The sequence below is a fragment of the Equus quagga genome, chromosome 9 (genome assembly GCF_021613505.1).
Source record: "Equus quagga isolate Etosha38 chromosome 9, UCLA_HA_Equagga_1.0, whole genome shotgun sequence".
NCBI classification, from domain to species: domain Eukaryota; kingdom Metazoa; phylum Chordata; class Mammalia; order Perissodactyla; family Equidae; genus Equus; species Equus quagga.
This window is the reverse complement of record NC_060275.1, coordinates 75,200,458-75,219,041: the sequence shown is the minus strand read 5'-3', so window position 1 is coordinate 75,219,041 and position 18,584 is coordinate 75,200,458. Positions and strand designations below refer to the sequence as shown.

The 18,584-nt window shown below is 40.6% G+C and overlaps 1 protein-coding gene across 1 annotated transcript in view; it reads left to right on the top strand.

Annotated features, from left to right (window-relative positions):
- Positions 1–16,729, top strand: part of ZSWIM6 (zinc finger SWIM-type containing 6) — a 184,774-nt gene extending 168,045 nt beyond the window's left edge. The window contains exons 9-15 of the mRNA XM_046671709.1: positions 552–698; positions 2,012–2,272; positions 6,035–6,170; positions 9,083–9,240; positions 9,890–10,053; positions 12,331–12,412; positions 14,006–16,729. Coding sequence (XP_046527665.1) covers positions 552–698; positions 2,012–2,272; positions 6,035–6,170; positions 9,083–9,240; positions 9,890–10,053; positions 12,331–12,412; positions 14,006–14,868 — 1,811 coding nt within the window. The 3' untranslated portion in view covers positions 14,869–16,729. The remainder of the gene's footprint in view (positions 1–551; positions 699–2,011; positions 2,273–6,034; positions 6,171–9,082; positions 9,241–9,889; positions 10,054–12,330; positions 12,413–14,005) is intronic.
- Positions 16,730–18,584: the final 1,855 nt, after the last annotated feature.

The window sequence follows — 18,584 nt, the reverse complement described above, 5'->3', positions numbered from 1 at the left end:
AAGGAGGACTTTCATAAGGTGAGAGGGGAGTAACTTAATGATACTCCTAGGGGGGGGTCCAGTCTGGCCCAGGCTACAGCTGCCCTCTAGTCTCCAACTTAGACTGACTGAGAGCATCTTCTTAACACAGTTGTAGAGTTATCCACTGGTAACGCCAGGGGGATTCCATTAGACGTCCTCTCTAACGCATCTGCTGGGAAGTGAGGGGGGTTACCCCTAGCTTCTCAGGTGAAAATGTAGAATCCGTTTTTCCTCAGACAACATAATTTAATAGTGTAAGTAGTGATGTTAACCCAGTATCCTGGACACATGAATTAAAACAGATGTTTGGGAGCTGTCCTGGGAAGTTAGTACCTTTTATACTGATTTATAGATGAACCTTTAGAACTCCAAAGAGTTCACAAGTTGGGGATTATATGTGCCTTTGTTTTTTAATTAAAGAGAAATTTCCAACTGAATTCAGTGTTAATTAGTCAGGATGCTGCTATTAAGTGGTAAAGCCTTTCTTGCCTCTACTTCTCTCCATCTGTCAATTCCCTTTTCTTACACAGAGCTCCCGCATAAAAGCATAACCTCGATAACGAATCTGGAGGGCTGGGTTGGACACCCCCTGGACCCTGTGGGCACTCTTTTCAGCAGCCTTATGGAAGCCTGCCGCATTGATGACGAAAGCTTCCCTGGGTTCTCAGATTTTACAGGTAAAACCGTTGACTTTTGTCTCATGTGCTTATTTTCCTAAACCCTGAATGGTACTGGTCATTGTTTTTCTTCGCAGTTTGTTTTATGAATCCCTATGGTTAACGGTACCTACACTTAGCAAGAGAGCAGGGAAGTGGGCACGCCCGCATTTTCAGACCGGCTTCTACACACAGGGAGAGTCTTAGAGTCGATAGTTGGCAGCCTGTATCAAGACTTGAAAAATATTTATTCCCTTCTAGTCAGTGATTCTGCATCTAAGAATTTATCTGCATTTATGACTATTTTCCAGCATAAAGGCATAAAATAAGGATGTGCATCATGTGGGAGGGAGGAAGGATGATTGTATCCTTTGCTGCTTCCATGGCTGGGTGAGCTCAGAGGGTTAATTATCTTACCTCTCCACAGTTTCTCCTGCGATTGTTGCCTTCATGGATTATGAGTAACCCAGACTCTATCAGGAAGGGTGAAAGGGATCACTCTGAATTTGCTTTCCTTGGGAGTTTGCTGGTTGAAGTTTGTTAAAATTTCTAATAGAGACACCTTAACAGAAAGAAGAGAATGCTCAAAGAATCATTCCTCTTGTGATAACTGATGACTCTTTGATAACAAAAAGGACCTTGAAATTGGGTTGTGTATGTTGTGTTTGCTACTCTTTTCATTATAAAATTTTAACAAACATTGTGATAAAAGTATGGAAACTTTTGTTTTTTTTAAGATTTTATTTTTTTAATTTTTCTCCCCAAAGCCCCCCAGTACATAGTTGTATATTCTTCGTTGTGGGTCCTTCTAGTTGTGGCATGTGGGACGCTGCCTCAGCATGGTCTGAGCAGTGCCATGTCCGCGCCCAGGATTGGAACCAACGAAACACTGGGCCGCCTGCAGCGGAGCACGTGAACTTAACCACTCGGCCACGGGGCCAGCCCCTGGAAACTTTCTTTTTTTAATGCCAGGCTTTAAAAAATTGGTAACTATTGCAGTGTAATTTTACTCTTGTTTAATTAAATTTTTTTCACTCAAGTATTTTTAGTAGAACAGTCTTAGATTTCTGGTTTTCTTTGGTGATTCATTTTCAATGGGAGCAAAATATTTGTAATAGTCTATTTCTTAAAACATACACATTTAGCCATTCATGATCATTTTTAAAAAGATATTGGAAAACTATGCACTTTAACCTAAAACACATGTTTTCTGGCCTTCTTGGAATTAAGTCAATAACTCCTTTAATAGTACTGAGTACAATAAATATTTGTACCTATCAGAGTACCTGCAAAAGTAGTTTCTGAACTCTGAATTCTTTTGTCACATTTTATAGAGAATATGGGACAGTGCAAGTCTCTGGAATACCAGCATCTCCCTGCACACAAATTCTTGGAAGAAGGGGAATCCTATTTAACGCTAGCTGTGGAGGTGGCCCTGATAGGGCTGGGACAGCAGCGTATCATGCCTGATGGGCTGTACACACAAGAGAAGGTTTGCCGGAATGAGGAGCAGCTCATTTCCAAGCTTCAGGAAATTGAATTGGATGACACACTGGTGAAAATTTTTCGCAAGCAAGCAGTCTTCCTATTAGAAGGTAATTTGATAAAGAAGTTTTCTACTTGTTTAGCCTATTTTATTTAGGCACTAAGCTTTCTTACGTTGAGAGTACTGTATGAATGTATTTAATATGGTAATTATCCTGATTGGTATAGTCATTGAGTGTCATAGGCGTGTTCACCATCCAAAAAATAGTATTACTTAATAAAAAACTACAAAAGTTTAGATCTGTACCATTTGATTTAGGTAGTCATGTAGGATAGCCTGTTAGAAATGTCACATTTAACGCCACAAGCTTTGAAAAGAACTTTTTATTCATGCTATGTTGTTCCTGAGATAAATTGCGAGTTTAATATTTAGTGAATTATTGCTGATAGCCATGTCCCTCTTTGCTTAATCCATTAAATAATAAAATGGAAATTGGTTGGCATTCCTCTGAAATATTGGCTGTTACGTGACATCTGGGTTTGGAGTATGTCCTTTGCACACACAAACAATGGTCTGAAGGCTGCGGGAGTGAATTTCCATTGCACTGACTAATTACTTCAGAGAATTCATTAGGTCTAGATCCCCCCAGTTAAAAGTTTCATAGAATCTCTAAGGCAAAGTCTAGTTTTCTTCTTTTTATAAGGTCAAGAGCTAAAAGACCTAAAAATTTTAATTGGCATTATTTAAAAAAATTTTTTTTTCTTGAAAAGAGTAAGTGTAATTGGTATGGTAACCTAATCTTTTGCACAAATGTAGGTGATGTCTAAAGGGTAAAATTGCTTCTCTCAAGTACGTGCGTGTTATTACTGTGGGCCTCTCTGTGACTGAGAGGCTCCCAAAGTGTGGCATCTTCATCTTATGTTCAGAACTGTTACCGAAGGGGAAAGGATGCAGAGAAGACAGCATTTCAAAATCTCTTATTTGTCCAAAGCTAAAGATCTATTTGAAGGAACATATTTACATCAAATATATTACACATTTGTATGTTTTAGAAATGCATTTTAAAGGGAAAATGTTCTTCTTAATGACATGCTTAATTTTGGTAAAAATTCCTAATAATATTTTGAAGCACTCTCCTGAAGTTTTTTTTCCTTCTAAAGCTAGAAGCCTGTCTTGGCAAATTTCAGGTGATCTTGATTCTTTCATTCCTGTTTTCTTTGATATAAGCAGTTTTGTTAGCCACAAACTTTTATGCTGGCTCTTAGTACCTGATGTGATTTCACTTAACTGATGGATAAGAAGAGGGTGCGTGCTTTTCAAAGTTGATAGTGCCTGTTCTGTTTATCATTTGTTTTTTTAACTGTCTCCATGTTCATTACTCACAAATATTTTTTAACTTTGTCTGAGTCTGTGGTTAGTTCCTCCCCATGAGACGTTTCTGTGAGAACCGTGCCTGATAAGGAGCGTTGCTGACTCATCCCAGCCTCCTCTCCTTTCGCGACCCCACAGGGGCCGCGGAGAGTGAGTGGGTGGTGCAGGACAGGAAGTGGTCTGAGGGGAGCCAGGACCCGTTTCGGTGTGCTCCAGGAGATAAGCACCCCATGACTCAGTTGACTGCACTGGGGCACGAAGTTCTTCGTGCATTTTCACTCTGCGAATTTGAGGGGCAAACTGGTTAGCAGATTCCTGTGTCTGAAAAAGAGGAAGCAGTAACCCTGCACTGCTGCTGCATGTTAATCACTTCTGGACACAATATTGGGCTGTTGGGTCAATTGGCATATTGGAAAAGCACTTTTGGGGAACCTAGTACCAAATCTCAGTTTTTCATTATTCAGTATCCTGGAGTTCAGGGATTACACTGATTATTAATCCACAGATAATTCTGTGATACCTGATTGAATGTTTTACTTGTTGGGAGGTATCATAACAAAGTGCTGATTATGCATCCTGGCTTTCCCTGCATAGTAGAGAAAGGTAATTTGATGGTTTAAGGGAAACATTGGAAGGAAATAGAGGAGAAATGAATAACATGGATAACCTACAAGTTTGCTAGAATTAGTTCTTAAGTAAAATAGAGTTAGTGTCTTAGTCTGCTCAGGCTGCCATGACAGAATACCACAGACTGGGCAGCTCAAACAACAGATACTTACTTCTCACAGTTCTGGAGGCTGGGACTCCAAGATCAAGGTGCTGGCCAGTTTGAGTTCTGGTGAGGGCCCTCTTCCTGGCTTGTAGATGGCTCTCTTCTCCCCTACCCTCAGGAGGCAGAGAGAGAGACAGCAAGAGCCAGTGAGCACTCAGGGCTCTCAGATGTCCTTTCATAGAAGGACATTAATCTTACTGGATCAGGGCCCCACTGTGTGACCTCATTTAACCTTCCTTACCTCCACAAAGGCCGTGTCTCCACATACACTCGCATTGGGAGTTGGGGCTTCAACATAAGAATTGGAGTGGTGATACAAACACTCAGTCCATAATAATAAATAATATGGCCTCATTATCTGAACTAAAGCTGGAACTCTCTAATGCTATATCAACTTTTGTAGGACATCAATCACTAAAACGTTTTTAAATGTCTAAAGACAGGAAAAAGATCAATAGATTTGGTAAAATTAGAAATCTAGGATGGATTTTAGTTTGCCTGGGTAAAAAAATAAGTTATTTGATTTTCAAAGTCCTTAAGAAGTGAACAATTCAAAAATACTAACCAAAAAATAAAACAATAAAATTTAAAAATAACCTCTATTAAAATGATCTAGAATGTGTCATGTTCCTACCCACTGCCCAGTTCAGTAACTTCTCTCACTGTTTCTTCTGAACTGTACTTCTTGCATTCTAAACTCTTTGCCAGGCTGATTTTTCTTGTGGAAAACAAACGTATTAGGTACTTTGAGCAATAGTGTCATGGTTCATAATTGTAGAAATCATGAAACAGATGTTACCTAAAGGTGACATGGAAACTAATATATTAAACATTTTACAGTAACTAAACCTCAAAGTACCTAAGTGGAAAGTAGTTGAACTAACCACTGTGGTTTCCTTTCACAATTTATTTTAAAGTTTGTACGCTCTTCTTAGGGCAGCATTCAGAGAGCACACAGGGGAGGGGAAGTCAGGCCTGCCACCAGGCCTGTCATAACTTAAATGAGTTTTGACAGCTGAAATAGAATTTTGCTTTTAAAATTGGTCTTTTTGGAGCCCAAAAAGTGGTAGATTTTCACTTCCTTTAATTTTTTTTCTTTTGCCTACGGTGAGTATCAGATGGTTAACCAACTTTTCTTTCATTAATCCTTTCTGTGAATTATCATCCATTTCTGCTTATTAGTAACGACAATGTTTAAAGTCTTTGCATTGGAATTTGTGGTTCAGAATCCCCACCCCTCCCCACTGAAGCAGGGCACTCTTTTCTGGAAACCTGGCTTGTCTGGGCCCCTCAGACTGATTGGGTCTAGGGGCGGTTTCCACAGTTAAGCTGCAGAGTCATCTGTGCATTTGAAAATCTGGATGCTCACATATCACATGTTGAGAGAGGATGTTTTCTTGAATTCGGTGAGGTTTTATGCTTCATCGGGTTTCTTTCTCTGAAGCAGTTACAATGTGAAAGAGCTCTGCCCTTGCTTCTGTGATTCTCGTTTTAGCTGTGTACCGTTGGGGGGTTGTTCCTGAACTGAAGTTGATACTAGATACCATACCCTGTAGAATCATTTTTGACTAAGAATTGTATTCCTTTCTACTGTGTCACTTAGATTACATTCTTAACTAAATTAGCTTGTATATGTTATAACTTTGCATAAAAATTTTAAAATATACTTTACAAGAAGTTTCAGTTCCTTTTTTAGGAGTGTAAAATGTGTATGCTCTCTTCCCACAGCCGGACCATATAGTGGTTTAGGCGAAATAATCCATCGGGAGAGCGTTCCAATGCACACATTTGCCAAGTATCTCTTCACCTCTCTCCTACCTCATGATGCTGAATTGGCATACAAAATCGCACTGAGAGCAATGCGGTACGTATCCACAGCCCAGCGGGCCACAGCGATCCAAGTTCCCCACTGGGAAAAATGGCTGTTAACTGACTTGTCATTCATTCATGTTTCTTGTAGGCAGCAGAAAAGCTGAAGAGACTATTTCTTTATGCTTCTTGGATTGTCGTGGTTGTGGTTTGTTTGTTGGCTTGTTTTAAAGTAAGGGAAGAATTGTATCATTTACTGCTGTCATACTCATGCTCATGGTGGCTTTTTCCTACTTTTTTTTGAAGCTAGAATTTGGGACTAGAAAATAATTTCAGGCCAAGTTAACCACAGGCAGCAAAGTTGGAACCTTCCTAAATAATTGTTTTGAAAAATTAGATTTTTGCAACAAGTGGTAATTAATAAGTATACCTGACTGACTGTAATAATTGAGGGGTCCCTTCACAGCTGCTGTCCTTCCCCGTTCCGTCAATAGTACAGGAAGGCCATCATCTCACTGGAGGGAGAGAGAAGCCGGCACCTATGTCGGGTGTTGGAGGCATCGCGCTTACGGGTCTCCTAGGATCTGCCCACCTTAGCTCTGACTGCTTCCAGCTCCTCCGCAGCCCCTCCTTTTCAGTCAAAACGTTAGAATACGTTGTTCTCTGCCACTCTCCTTTCTGTTTTCACTTTCCTTTTTCAAGTCAATTCGCCAAATTATTTTTTATCATGAACTTGTTCTAGGTAAATATTTTTTGATGAATTCAAGATTATGTTTTTCAATCTTAGAAGTAGCCTATTAAACTTTAAGAACCTGAAAGGAATATCCACCTTTCTTAACACATGAGCTTTTCCTTTTTTTCTAAATTAAAACACTCCTATGTTAAAGTACAGATTAGAGCCTGTTATAGTCACCTAAAGACAAGCCATATCCCCACCTACAAGCTTGGGGTGCTGGAGAATAGTTTGATCCCATAGAAGCTTTTCCTCAGAGTCTGTGTCTGCAACCAGTGTAGCAGACTCAAAAACAAATCCTTGCCTGTGTGACTGTTGCTTATGTCTCTCAGGAGGCCGCATTTTTATGAATAGAGCGTGTGTGTGTGTGTGTGTGTACCTGTGTGTCAGTGTGTATTGAGCCTGACATCCTTTAATTTGACATACTTTCCTTGGCAACAAGAAATCTCATTAACCTATCAGAGAAACCTTATAAGTTCTCTTGTCTATTTTTAAAATACCAAAAAGTAAATAGCTAATACAAACAAAAGTTCCCCACCAAATTACTTTATACCACTTGGTATGTATTTTAGAGCACAGTTTATGAGTTCCTATTCCCAATTTTAGAAACTGAAATGGAAGTTGTCAGATGAAGACAGATGCTCAGCTCTATACTTATTCAAATCCTTAGAATTCTGCTCCTGTTGTAACGGGAAGGATGATGGTGTTGTGATGCCACCAGATGCTATTGCCACGGCCACTGTTAAGTTTAAGGGTAAAATAGCATAAGCTTTTTCTGTGATTCTGGCTTGTGTGAAGGTGTCTGCCAGGCGGAAAGGCTTGCTTTTCTAACGCTTGCAAACTCATTGATGTTCACCCTTGGTTGCTGCCCCGGCAGTTTGTTCAGGGGGATCCCAGCAAACACCAGGGACATTGTCTTCCACCTCTTCTCTTCTTCTTCCTGCCACTGCTCTGCCGGCCACAGAACTGCCATGGAAGGGAGGCGGTGTGACCTCCTCCAGCATCTCAAGGCCTCCAGGGGAACAGGAAGGAAAGAGACTTGTAGCTTATTTGCTTCTTGGTCCTTCTGGAAGTAGGGGCAGGCGGGAGCTGAGCAAGGACTTCTCTAGCACTCATTTCTCCTCTTTCCGGGAATGTTGACTAGTTTCCTCTACAGCAACTCTGAAAAGGTCTGCCCGTGAATACAGGGACATTCTGGGTGTCTTAAAAAGCTAAAATAGCAACCCCACCAAAATTCTTATTACTTAATTTCCTACCATGTCACCCTCTAATGCCACCATCTCTTTGTCCCTAGATAAAAGGAAAAGGTGGGGAGGCATTTGTCTTACCAGAGCAGTCACTGCTCTTGGGTGGGGCCCCAAGGCCAGCATCACACCCCGAGCTGCTAACTCCTTTTTGTCCCCAGCTCTTATTCCATAGTCCCTAACACTGGTGTTCTGAGTGTGCAGGTCAGTGTTTTGATGACTGGGAAGGAATTAGTGCAGTTGTAGCTACTCTGCTGGTCTCTTTGGTACTTATATTTGAAAGAGATCACTAAGCTTGTATTTCATTTTCAATAATTGTCCTTTATTTGTCAACATGTTCTTAATCAAAGATTGAGTGAAATCAGAAAACACAGTGAATTTATGCAAGACTGTCAGGGGACAAATACTTGGATCATTTGCATTCCTCATCGCCTATGTGATGGATAGAACATGTTCTAACTACAAATTCCTGAAGTAATAAGGAACTAATTCTGTAGAAAGTGTGAATATGTGGAAAGGAAGTCATTTTTGTTTTTACTTCCCCTCTCTGTTTTCGTAAGTTTAGCTTATTTGTCTCAGCTATGCACTGATACCTGCCTGTTGTCATCCCAGCCTTAAATATTCCCTTGACACTCGGTTTCTCCTGATTTTTGTTTTTTAGTGAATGAGAAGATTAAAAAATATTAATGTAGGTAAACATCAAGACTTGTGTTTCAGACCTTTAATTTTTACATCTTAATTTCCTTGAATATTGCAATTTTCTGAGTGATACTAAAGAAAGGAAATCTCTTAGGTTTGGGTAACAAGCAATTAACAAAGTGACTGTGGCAGCCAAACAATAGAGTATAGCTGTCCCAGCTCCTCCTGCATCAAGGACCTGAACAGCTTCTCCCCGCATCTACCTACTCCTCTGGCTTCCGGCCAGTCCCTGTGGCCAAAGTGATAAACAAGTAATAACTGGGAGCCACCTGCCTTGTCTTCTCATTACAGGTTACTAGTATTGGAATCTACTGCTCCAACGGGAGACCTCACCCGCCCACACCACATTGCATCAGTTGTTCCCAACCGATACCCTCGTTGGTTCACTCTAAGCCACATAGAATCCCAGCAGTGTGAGCTGGCATCCACCATGCTGACTGCTGCCAAAGGTACTGAGCTGTCCTGAGGCCTTGTGATTATTTTGTTAGTTTGCCTTTTTTTTTTTAAGGATCATATTTTCTATCAAATTCTCGATAGTGATGCTAACGTTAGATTGTAAAGGATCCTTTTCTTTAGACATTAACTTATGAGACAAAATAGGTGCTATTCATTTGAACTTGGCATTTTCCTTGAGCAACTGCGTCATTAAACCTGTTGCTAGCAGAGTTCAGATTTAGTTAGCATGCCATGTAAACGGTAGTTGAGGATCAGGAGCGGATTAAAAAGCTAGGTTACATGTATTTTCTCCTTGAAATATTCACCAAAGATACATAAGTAGGAAGTAGGAGAAGTATTTACTATCTCATGTTGGTTCTGGGTCACATGTGCTTTTAGTCATTGAGGGTGTGTCCCGGGGGATCTTGTTTTAAAGCCCAGATTCTTAGGCATTGCAGTAACCTTGGGACACTTAGTTGTAACATCTGTGCCATCTGTGAACATTTCAGGTAAATTAACTTGTGCTTTATTGTTTTGTTTTGTTTCCTTTTTTCCCTCCCTTTGTGTGTGCATGTGCGTCTGTATGTGCATGTTGTTATATGATTGATTGTTTGTTTGTTTGCTTTACTTTGATTTGGTTTGGTTTTCCCTTGTTCATTGCAGGCGATGTTCGGAGGCTGGAAACAGTGTTAGAATCCATCCAGAAAAACATTCACTCCTCATCCCACATCTTCAAGCTTGCCCAAGATGCATTTAAAATAGCAACTCTCATGGACAGTTTGCCAGACATCACTCTTTTGAAAGTGTCTCTGGAGCTGGGTCTGCAGGTTCGTGACTGGTGGGCTTCCCTGGGGCACGGAGGACTGCTACCTCCAGGCACCATCTTACTGAGGTTTCTCTTTGTTTGGGTTCGTTAGTGCTGGTAAATGACTCTTTGGTGCACAAATCTGTTAGGCTTCCGGAGAGCACTGTACTCAGAGTGGTGGTCATTCCCTGCTCCACGGGACTGCTGCCTGAGAGGCAGGGGCTTACATTTAGAAGCCCTATTAGTATCTTTCAATAAAAAAAATAATTTTCTGATTTACAGCCTTAATGTCACTGCATGGAGAATTATTTCTAATAAGAGGCTTAAATAAAGCCATCATGTATAATAAAGATTCAGCTGTTAGGGTTAAATTTTTAGAGGAAGTGTGCATTTTTATTGATGTTTGCATTTTCATAAAGGTGGGCAGTTCTGGCTCCTTTTTATAACCCTGAGAAAATGAAGTACAGGAGGAACGACTGGGCCAGGGTCCAGTTTCAGCTTCCAGCAGGCCTGCTTAGACACATGACCAAGGACATTTTGAGTTAGTCGTGCAGATAGGTGTTTGCTTCCTTATAGTTTCTGAAAAGATTACTGTGTAAACCAGGAACTGAAAAGTTTGTATTTCTTCTCAGGGAATCTCTGTTAACATTTGTTCCTTACCCCCTAATAAAAAGCAATGAAAGAAATTGTTATCTTTCAGTTACCTAAAGTATGGGGAATACAATGCCCTGATTAGATGATTAATCTGGTTTTCTAGTTATGAATTCTTCCAGTGATTAATAATAAAGTTTAAAGAAAGGAATTACAGGAAAATGTACTTCCCATATATAGTGCTGTACAAGCAGACAGTCTAGGAGATTGCATTTAAGCTATACAATGCATTTTAGAAGTTTCTTTTTAAAAATAAATTTTTGTTATTTGTCATATTTTATCATCATTTGCCTCTTAAAGGTATGATGCAGAAAGAACCATTAACACGGGGCCGGCCCGGTGGCGCAGCAGTTAAGTTCTCACGTTCCACTTCTCGGCGGCCCAGGGTTCGCTGGTTCGGATCCCGGGTGCGGACATGGCACTGCTTGGCAGCCATGCTGTGGTAGGCGTCCCACGTATAAACTAGAGGCAGATGGGCATGGATATTTGCTCAGAGCCAGGCTTCCTCAGCAAAAAGAGGAGGACTGGCAGTAGTTAGCTGAGGGCTAATCTTCCTCCAAAAAAAAAAAAACAAACAAACAAACAAAAAAAAAAAGAAAGAACCATTAACACAAGCTTTCTCGTTATTTGGAAGTCTGGCAGATTTTTTGGATAAATGGCAAACTGCTGAGAGCTCATACCCTGCCTCATTCTTTCTAGGCCCCAGAAAGGAATCCCACAAGGCCTTTCCAAAGCTTTAGGAGTGTTATGTCCCTGGATGTTCTGAATCTTAAAGAACAGGGAAAGCAAGCAGGAAGAGATGGATAATTTGTGTGTGTGTGAGGAAGGTTGGCCCTGAGCTAACATCTGTTGCCAATCTTCCTCTTTTTGCTTGAGGAAGATTGGCCCTGAGCTAACATCTGTGCCAGTCTTCCTCTGTTTTATGTGGGATGCCGCCACAGTGTGGCTTGATGAGTGGTGTGTAGGTCCGAGCCTGGGATCTGAACCCGCACACCCTGGGCTGCCAAAGCGGAGAACAAGAGCTTAACCACCACACCACCTGGCTGGCCCCGAGATGGATAATTTTATGTTAGGATCTCTTATTAGAAAGTGAAAAACAAAATCAAATAACTAATGATGCCAACGATGATATCTTTCCATAGACCTGGGGTTATCTTCATAATCACCAGAAAAGAGCAATCAGAGATTGAAGGAATAACTATAATGATTATTATAAAATACCCCTTTGCCAATTGAGGGTTCCTAGTCAGAATTAATTCATGAAGAGCCTCAGAAATCTAGAACCAGGGAATGTTAAAGCTGGGAAGGAGAAGGCGGCATGGACTGTGTTTAATGCTCCAGTCCAGCCTCTGATTTTGCAGATGAGAAGAGTGATTGATTGAGTGACTTGCCCAGGATGCCACATCTGGTCCGCTGGCCCGCTAGGAATAGAATGTGGGCCTCCTGCCTCTTAGGTTATGGGGCAAGGCCAGCTAGGGAAGCCATGGACAACTCTAAATTCATGGGCAGAGCTTTGTTCTAAAGAAGGCTTTCCATCCACCCCGTAGTAGGGAGTGTGCCTAGTAATTTATGCCTTGTAATGAATTGTTTTCTTTTTCCATTGACTTAGGATAATCTTCCAAAACGTTTTGTTATCCTGTCTTTATAGGTTATGCGAATGACACTGTCTACCTTAAATTGGCGACGGCGGGAGATGGTCAGGTGGCTGGTAACCTGTGCTACTGAAGTGGGTAGGTCAGCTTGGGAGGAGGAGCTTTCCCAGGTGCCTCATGGTTGGATTTAACTCATCATTTCCAGATGGAAGAGCGTCGTTACTCTTTTACGTTGACTGCTCCAAGGCTCCTGCCCCTTCCCCCAACCCCCAGCTCCACCCTTCAGTTATACACACTTGCGTTGGTCCTCTTCCAAACTGTCACGTTTGTGGGGCTCTAACCTCTTGTTTAAAATGGAGCAAGTCAGAGAGTAAATATTTTTTTCTTCAGTTCTATCACTCTTCAGGGCCTTTCATAACCTTATGTGGTAATCAAGTTTACAGTTTTATATTAAAGGGTTCCAGAGTGAATCTTGGGTAGATTGGAAACCACCTTTGAAACTAACTTGAGACTGTAGGTTAGTGGCTCAGTCCATTTTAATGAAAATAATGTGAAGTTATCTAGTTGCACTGCGTTTTTTCTTCTTCCTCTGAGGGCGAATGTCGTGGTATCCAGCCAAGACATGACCACTGGGTGTGGTTTAGGTGAGCTCTCAGATGTGTGAGAATGTGGAGCCAGCTGTAAGAGGATCCCGTGGCTGCCTGTGAGCTGCAGTGTGTGAGACCCGCCAGCCAGATTTCTCCCCCTGCAGCAGGATGTCAGTACTAAGGACAAACACAAACAAACAAACACAAACAAAATGGGGGCTGTTTAAAATAGATGTTGGTTAAACTCTCTTCCTGTTTGCATCAGAAAAGTACACACAGCTCTTGCTGAGAAGTCACTGTCACCTCAGTGTTTAGATACACAGTAGACACTGTAAAATTCTTTTTTTTTTCTTTTATTACTCAATAATGGTTTGTTATTTTGGAAAAAGGAAAATTGATCTCAGTTTAAAAATTAGGTTTAGATTATTGAAGTGATGTTTTAGTGAAGCAATACAGAGATAATAGCAGTTCCAGAAGTGCCACTCAACTTCTCTACCCCTGCACCAACATATACAGCTAATTTCTCTCTGCAATTTAGCACCTTTTCTTTACATCACTCACGTTTAGGATTTTCCTACAGTTGAGGCATATTGGGTCTCTGTGCTTAAAATGGTTAAAGACCTGTCAGCTGTTTCTAACATCTGAGTCATCTGTAGGTCTGCTTCTCTTGGCTTTTTTCTCTTGATTATGGGTTACAGTTTCCTGCTTCTTTGTGTGTCTTAATCATTTTGTATTGTGCATACTTTAAACTTACACACAATCACACCATATAAAGGTTCTCTATTTTGGTGAGAGTTGTAGTTTTTCAGACACAAATTCTGTAGTTGGTAACTGACAGGAGGCCCCAGTGAACTAGAACTCATTAGCAAAAAGCCATTGTCTGAAATGGCAAGCAGCACAGTGCAAATACCAGCTACCGAGAGGATTAGTTCTTTATTACAGCAAGTTCGTGTTCCTTTCAGGCATTTCACTGAATAACAATCTATGATAACCTTATTCTAAAAGCTTGCTCCCAGGCACATTACCTTACAGGGTTTTCTGGCCCAGCTCGTGTCCTGTGATGGTTAACAATGTAAGCATTGATTATAAAGTGGAAATAGGCAGCCTCCTCGTCAGTAATAGGGCTTCTCTGTGTTCCTTGCAGGTGTTTATGCCCTGGATAGCATCATGCAGAGCTGGTTTACGCTCTTTACTCCCACTGAGGCCACAAGTATAGTTGCGACCACCGTGATGTCCAACAGCACCATCGTCCGTCTCCACCTGGACTGCCACCAGCAGGAAAAGCTGGCCAGCAGTGCCCGGACACTCGCACTGCAGTGCGCCATGAAGGACCCTCAGAACTGTGCCCTCTCTGCGCTGACCCTGTGCGAAAAGGATCACATAGCTTTTGAGACGGCGTACCAAATTGTTCTCGACGCTGCTACAACCGGCATGAGCTACACCCAGCTCTTTACGATAGCACGGTACATGGAGCACCGTGGGTACCCCATGAGGGCCTACAAGCTGGCCACCCTGGCCATGACCCATCTCAACCTGAGCTACAATCAGGACACGCACCCTGCCATTAATGACGTTTTGTGGGCCTGTGCGCTCAGCCACTCCCTCGGTAAAAATGAGCTTGCAGCTATAATACCTCTGGTGGTCAAGAGTGTCAAGTGTGCAACGGTACTGTCAGACATTTTGCGCAGATGCACCCTGACCACTCCTGGCATGGTGGGACTTCACGGAAGGAGGAACTCTGGTAAGCTCATGTCACTGGACAAAGCCCCCTTGAGGCAACTCCTGGATGCCACGATCGGGGCCTATATCAACACAACGCACTCACGACTCACGCACATCAGTCCTCGGCACTATAGTGAGTTTATCGAGTTCCTCAGCAAGGCCCGAGAGACCTTCCTAATGGCGCATGATGGACACATTCAGTTTACACAGTTTATTGACAACCTGAAACAAATCTACAAAGGCAAAAAGAAACTGATGATGCTGGTTCGGGAGAGGTTCGGTTGATGGAACTCGGATGAGTGGGGGCGGGGGGTGGGTGGGGAGGGGCGGTTTGTTTTTACTTGAGCCTGCCTTTGTACCCTTTTTAACTTAAAGAACAGAGCCACACCGGTATTATATGTGTATAGTTCTATTGCGTTTGCTGACTAAATTGTCATGTTGTGAAAGTTTGTGTGTTTTTAATTTTTTCCCTTTTTCTTTCTTTTTTTTTTTTCTTTCCTTTTGTTATATTTTTTTAATTCTTTTTTTGGTTTTGTATGAGAGAGAGGTTAAAAAGGTTTGGTTTACACTGAGTATATGTTGTCGAGTGGCAAAAGTCCACACAGCTCTCCTGTTTTCTGTCTACGTTCACAGCCTCAAAAAAAGTAATCGAAATGGCTTTAAAACCAAACAGAACACCTCCATCCTGTGATAAGTACCTCGAATGGATTCAGCTTTACTCCTTTGTAACTCATCTTTACATTTTCAGCATATTTAAACAAACCAACAAAATGAAATACTAATAGTTAAAAGGCTGACCCACGTGGCTTTGCAGTGCTGTTCGTCCAGAAGCATGGCACACGATGCTTGTGCATGTGGAAACTTCGCGACTGTCAACATACATTCTCAGGGATTTATCAAAAAAAATTAAAAAAAGAATGAGAGCATTTATTGTACTGTATATATATTATAGTATATGTCTGAATATTGAAAATATAACATTAACTAATTTATAAAAAATATTCTATGTAATGCAAAATACTTGAAGCTGCAGTAGCTTGGTTTTAAACAAAAACAAAAAAAACTGAGAGAAAACCTATCAGAAGGACTAAAAGTGCGCCTTGCTTCAGGGTTGGCTCAGGCGGTGAACTTCATGCTGGGCGTCTATGCAGAGCCACCTTCTGGATTGCATGGTTGGACTGAGATCTATTGGGAGAAATTCTATATGTATATATATTTATACAACTTCTGTATACATATATATATGTATACACATAGACACAAGACACACCACCACCACCACCGACAACAACCACTACACCACACATGCTTGTAACAGGCACTAGAATAAAGAGGGACAACAAAATCCACAGCCAGAGCAGCAAGCCTTAGCATTAAGAATATACAGTATGCCGGAACTGGGGTTCGTGCCTCCTAGCCTAGGAAACTTAAAAGAAATATCCTTTTGACACAAAACGCAAAATGTTTTCCAAGACAATTGACATATGATACATTACGCCTTTGCAGTGAGCTAATAAGCTAACCTTTGTGCACAAGTAACATTATATATATTATAGATCTATTCTGCATAGGTATTTTGACTTTGTGCAGGACAGAAAGTTGTGTAGGTATGACTGTTCTACTTTTCAGTTTTCTTTCTTTTTTTTTAAATATGTTTTATTTTCTCTAGAATTACTCAAAACGAAAGCAGCCTTCTATCTTGCCTTGTCTTAATGCTTTAAAATAACCAAACTGGAGATCTAACTACCAAACTGTTCATTATATTATTAAATACCAACTTTGGTTACAGTATAGTGTCTTTACTTTAGCTGATGGTTCTGTAATCTTGTGCTTTTTAAAGCAATTTTTATGTTTTGGTGCAAAAGTTGTCCAGTGTCTCTTGTTCCCTTCATTAGAGAACATGCTAGAGGTATGTTTGTAGGTATTTTTGTTTAGAAGAACTATTTCATGCGCTCCATTTTATTTATTATAATAGGTAAAAAGAAAAAAAAAAGGTTGTACTTCATCACCCATGTAAACATGCTCATGAAGTTGAAAGTAATTAAGATTTGATACACTGATATCAATTTATTTATGTAACTAAATCACTGTTTTATAAACTTGTTAATGATCAACAATTTTTGTTTTGATTAAAATTAGTTTTTTGAAAGTTGATTCTGCCTCCTTTATGGTATATCTCTTATTACACTTGAATTTGGTGATTATAGACCTGGGTGTTACGACATCTCCAAGTGTTTAATTCTATATTAATTCATCTGATAAATATGTATGTACTGTTTTCTAAGCCCTGGAGATATAATGGTGAACAAAACCAGACACGGAAGCTTAACTCTCTGCTTAGTGGAGGAGACAGGCATAAATCAGATAATCACAAAGATAAAATATGAGACAGAACAGCCAGTTTTTCTTCAGTCTGTACACTTGGTCATTCGTCCCTAATTAATAAGCTATAATTAGGATGCCCAGTACTTAATATATTTAATAAATGCTAAGTTTATGAGAGGTTTTTGTGTGTGTTTGTGGTTTAAAAAGAAATTGTATTGTAAGGGGTAAATGCGATATATGCATTGTAAGGATCCGTACAACCCACCTCCATCAAAGATCTGTATGTAAAATGATGCAAATGTACTTTGGTTTTTTGTGTGTGGTAGGAAGACACATCATGAAATTTGCAATCGTAGCCATTTTTTAAGTGTACAGCTCAGCAGTGTTCAGTATATTTGCGTTGATGTGAAACAGACCCCCAGAACTTCCTCATCTTGCAGAACTAAACTCTATGCCTGTTAAACAACTCCCCTATTTCTCCCTTCCACTAGACCCTGGTAACCACCATTCTCCTTTCTCTCTGTGTGAAGTTGATTACTCTAGAGACCTCACGTAAGTGGGATTATACAGTATTTGTCGTTTTGTGACTAACTTAGTTCACTTAGCAGAGTGTCCTCCATGTTCACCCATGTCTAGCATGTGAGAGGGTTTCCTTCCTTTTAAAAGCTGCATGGTATTCCATTGTATGTATATACCACATTTTGTTTATTTATCCATCAGATATCTGGGTTGCTTCTACCTCTTGGCTATTGTAAATAGTGCTGCTGTGAACTTGGATGTGCAAGTATCTCTTTGATACTTCCTGCGTGCAGTTCTTGTAGATATATATCTGGAAGTGATATTGGCAAATAGGTTTTTTTAAGCTACAATTTTCAGAATATTTAATCCCTTGAAATTATTATTACTTTTTTTGGTGAGGAAGACTGGCCCTGAGCTAACATCTGTTGCCAATCTTCCTCTTTTTGCTTAGGGAAGATTGCCCCTGAGCTAACATCTGTGCCGATCTTCATCTGTTTTGTATGTGGGATGCCACCAAAGATAGCATGGCTTGATGAGTTCTGTGTAGGTCAGCGCCCAGGATCCAAACCCGTGAAACCGGGGCTGCCAAAGCAGAGCACACGAACTCAACCACTACTCCCCTGGACCAACCCCTCATTGAAATATTTTTAAAGTTTCTCTTTGACATCCAGTCTTGACAGTAGAATCCAAATGTCAAGAGGTTGTCAATAGGTGGAAGTTGAAGTAAGTGAGTCCATGGTAACATTTTAAAATCTCATTAATGCCAAGTAGAAATAAAAATCAAAACTATAAAATGATAGGAAAATTGGTTCTGTTTTGGAGGTTTATTCTTAGTTTTTTGAAAGCTGATGCTGCTTAAGGGTAAATATAAATTCATGTGGGTCCATTAAAACACGAGGACATTTTGTAATGAGGCAGATTCAGGAGGAGGGTCAGCAAAGGAAGAGGAAAGGTCACTTGGAGGAACCAAGAGTTTGAGATCTTCCCTGACAGAACATCCTTCTGTGTTCCTGGACCATCTTTGCAGAGACATCTTACAGTCATTGTGGCCATTTAGAGTAGAGATGGAGACCAGGGATGACAAATGAACCCACGTTACCTTCCCATCCCTATTTTAGCCAACATTCTTTTTTTTCTTTTAAACAGTTTTATTGAGC